Source organism: Nicotiana attenuata, unplaced genomic scaffold (genome assembly GCF_001879085.1).
Source record: "Nicotiana attenuata strain UT unplaced genomic scaffold, NIATTr2, whole genome shotgun sequence".
NCBI classification, from domain to species: Eukaryota; Viridiplantae; Streptophyta; class Magnoliopsida; order Solanales; family Solanaceae; genus Nicotiana; species Nicotiana attenuata.
In genome coordinates, this window is record NW_017670624.1 from 338,672 (window position 1) to 341,786 (window position 3,115).

The following is a 3,115-nucleotide window of genomic DNA, read 5'->3' on the forward strand; positions in this document are numbered from 1 at the left end:
CAACTTCCAAGCAGTCGTAAGAAGTCTGGTCTTTTCATAGAATTAAAACAAGAAAGTCGAATGAGTATTTACAAAAACCAACTTTCAACTCGTAGCCATTACTTAGCCGCAAGCTTTGTGTCACGATCTAAGTAAGTCAAACTCAACATCATTAAAATAAAAAATTAAAATATTTCCACCAGTCAAAACGAATAAAAAATAAACTAACTTTGACTCATTCAACCACCTTTCTTTGTGCCTTTAGAATGGGTGTACATTCCTGGTCAATCCACCATTCACATTAGTGAAAAACCCGACGAGCTCCGGCCGGTAAGGAAGATACGATCGTCGCCGTTCTTCATCTCTTGCTTTACTCTTCATATAAGCTTCATGTGCTAACACTGCTTCACTCTTCTTTACAACTTTCTTCTTTTTCTGCGTAATTACTTTCTTGACTTTAACCTCATCACTAATACTTGTCTCTTTCAGCTTCTCCAAAACCTTTTCTTCTTCTTCTTCTTTCTTAACGACCTTCGACGTTGTTGTAGGGTTATTCAAGAACACAAACGCGTCTCTTCCGTCACTGTTACTCCGACGAATGAAATCTCGGAATCTCCAAAGTTTTGAAAACCCAGTGGAATTGCTCTTTTTACAACCCTCAGCTGGATTTGTATTTGCTTCGACCGCTTTTTTTGACCATTCACAGTACGGTCCTGAGATTTCTTCATTCTCGTTGGATGATGATGACGTTGTCGGAGGATCATTATCTTCTGTTTCGACGAAAACTTTGTTGACAGGTGGATGTACAGGTAGCCGATTTTTTAAATTGTTAAAGTCAATATCAGACAAGAGAAGATCTTTGTTGAACAATGGAAAAAAGGGTCTGATTTGACCATTATCAAATGCTTCTTCTGCTGCTATCGGTGATGTGAGTACTCCACATATAAAAGAAAAATCTTCATCACTAGCATCAACAAGTTCAATCTTATGATGATCATCAATATCCTCTTCTTCTTCATCATCATCTAATTCTTCATATTTAGGTTCATCTTCTTGAATCAAATCATCCTCAGATGATTCTTCTTTTACTTTCAGCTCTTCGGTTAGTTTCTCTGTGCCCTCTAGAAAAGTTGATATATCGGGCAGCATTTTTCTAGGAAGACCCAAATGGCCAAAAACAACTGAATTCAGTTTGATTTTCCAGGGATCTACAGTAGTAAGGGGAGAGAATTGAAATAAGTACTCTTAGTTGTATAGAAGGAGGAGGAGAGAGTTTGAATAATGCTAGGAAGGTTTTGGATTAAATGAGGGGTATATATTGGGTAGTTGAGGAGTGAGATGACGATATTGGTGGCATTAAAAAAGAGAGAGAGAGAGAGAGAAAATAATTCTTTGGAAAGCGATTAGAAAAATGTTAGTTTGGGGAGCAAGAAATGGAAAGGGGAGAGAAAGTAAGAGGAAAGTGAAGATTATTTGGAGAAAGTAAAAACATTAGCGCGTTAGAGTGCGAAATTGTGTCTACTTTTGACCTTTTTTGCTGGTTTTGGATGCTTACATTTTACACGTGTTTGGTATACAAATATTCTTCACTCGTGCTAATTACATTTCAAAGTTGGCCGCACGTAAACTTTCAGGACAATTCAATGATTATATAATTGTCACGATTCAAGTAATATTAGATGTTGTGTCTAATAAGTTGGTATTAGCAATCCATTGGAATTGAAGGAAGAAAAATGCCTTTATCACCTCAGCGTATACTAGTCAAGGTTGTTATTCAATCAAGATACGCGTGGACTTAAAAATAAACTTATCTATGTCCAATTTAATATAAGAATGCTTTGAACAATTAACAATAATTGGAAAATAGGGCACTCACTTGTCAATGTAATTTTTTGACACATCCAAATGCGGTATCTTATTTAACTTCGAGTAGAATTTTAAGGCGAATCCAAACTCATTCGTTGACAATGCAATTGGTTGCCAGCAGAAACATGTGTGCAGACATCGAAATTTAATAGATCAACCTAAATTCTAAATTCAAGATACTATAAGACGACTCTTGAAATTCTAGGAGTCTATATTAGGGTTTGCTTGGAGGCTACTCTACCAAAATCCTAAGTAAGAGGTTACTATATCCTAACCCTAGGTCACTCCAATAAATGGGTTACATATTTCCTAAAAAAGGGATCTCAAAAATTCAGGTCATCCCAGAAAATCCCATAAATTCTCAGACTCACAAAGGGATCAAGACATAAAATAATGTCATGATCAATAGATGTTCTTCTTGATAATCAAATACTTCAAGAAGAAGATCCACACAGTGCTCGACTTTCATGGAGATCAAATACATCCACAGAGGTCCGCAACATCCTATGTTCGAGAATATGTTGATCTAACCCTCGAATCACGAAGAACAATTTAGAGGAAGAATCAAGGGAACAAACAAAATTGTACCCGCTTTGTTTATCAATAAAATTATGTTTCTTCGTATTCATATTGTGATTGTAGTTATTTTTCGTAAGTCGAAAATTCGTTGCAAACAAATTGACACGCCCAATGGGACCAGTTCTGCCCTTCATCTCTTCCTCCGACAAATTGAACATTCCAAGTTTCAAAATCATCTGTTGTGATGGTCGAGTACTTCAAGTATTGTCTTCAAGTTTCGGCAAGCCTATACCCCGACAAAACATGAAATAGGGGGCATTTTTAGACATCGAAATTTAATGGATCAAGCTAAATCCTAAATTCAAGATACTATAAGACGACTCTTGAAATCATAGGAGTCTATATTAGGGTTTGCTTGGAGGCTACTCTACCAAAATCCTAAGTAGGAGGCTACTCTATCCTAACCCTAGGTCACTCCTATAAAAAGGGTTACATATTCCCTTAAAAGGGGATCTCGAAAATTGAGGTCATCTCAGAAAATTCTATAAATTCTCGGGATACTCACAAAGGGATCAAGACATAAAATAATGTCGTGATCAATAGATGTTCTTCTTGATAATCAAATACTTCAAGAAGAAGATCCACACAGTGCTCGACTTTCATGGAGATCAAATACATCCACAGAGGTCTGCATCATCATATGTTCGAGAATATGTTGATCTAACCCTCGAATCACGAAGAACAATTTAGA

General features: G+C 36.5%; 1 protein-coding gene across 1 annotated transcript; it reads right to left on the reverse strand.

Annotated features, from left to right (window-relative positions):
* Positions 1-240: 240 nt before the first annotated feature.
* On the reverse strand, positions 241-1,128 carry LOC109241637. The gene has a single exon (XM_019408389.1). The coding sequence runs from the start codon at positions 1,126-1,128 to the stop codon at positions 241-243; it is 888 nt and encodes a 295-aa protein (XP_019263934.1).
* Positions 1,129-3,115: the final 1,987 nt, after the last annotated feature.

Excerpts from the sequence above, each read along its gene's own strand:
- LOC109241637 (XM_019408389.1), bottom strand. The coding sequence starts at position 1,128 with ATGCTGCCCGATATATCAACTTTTCTAGAGGGCACAGAGAAACTAACC.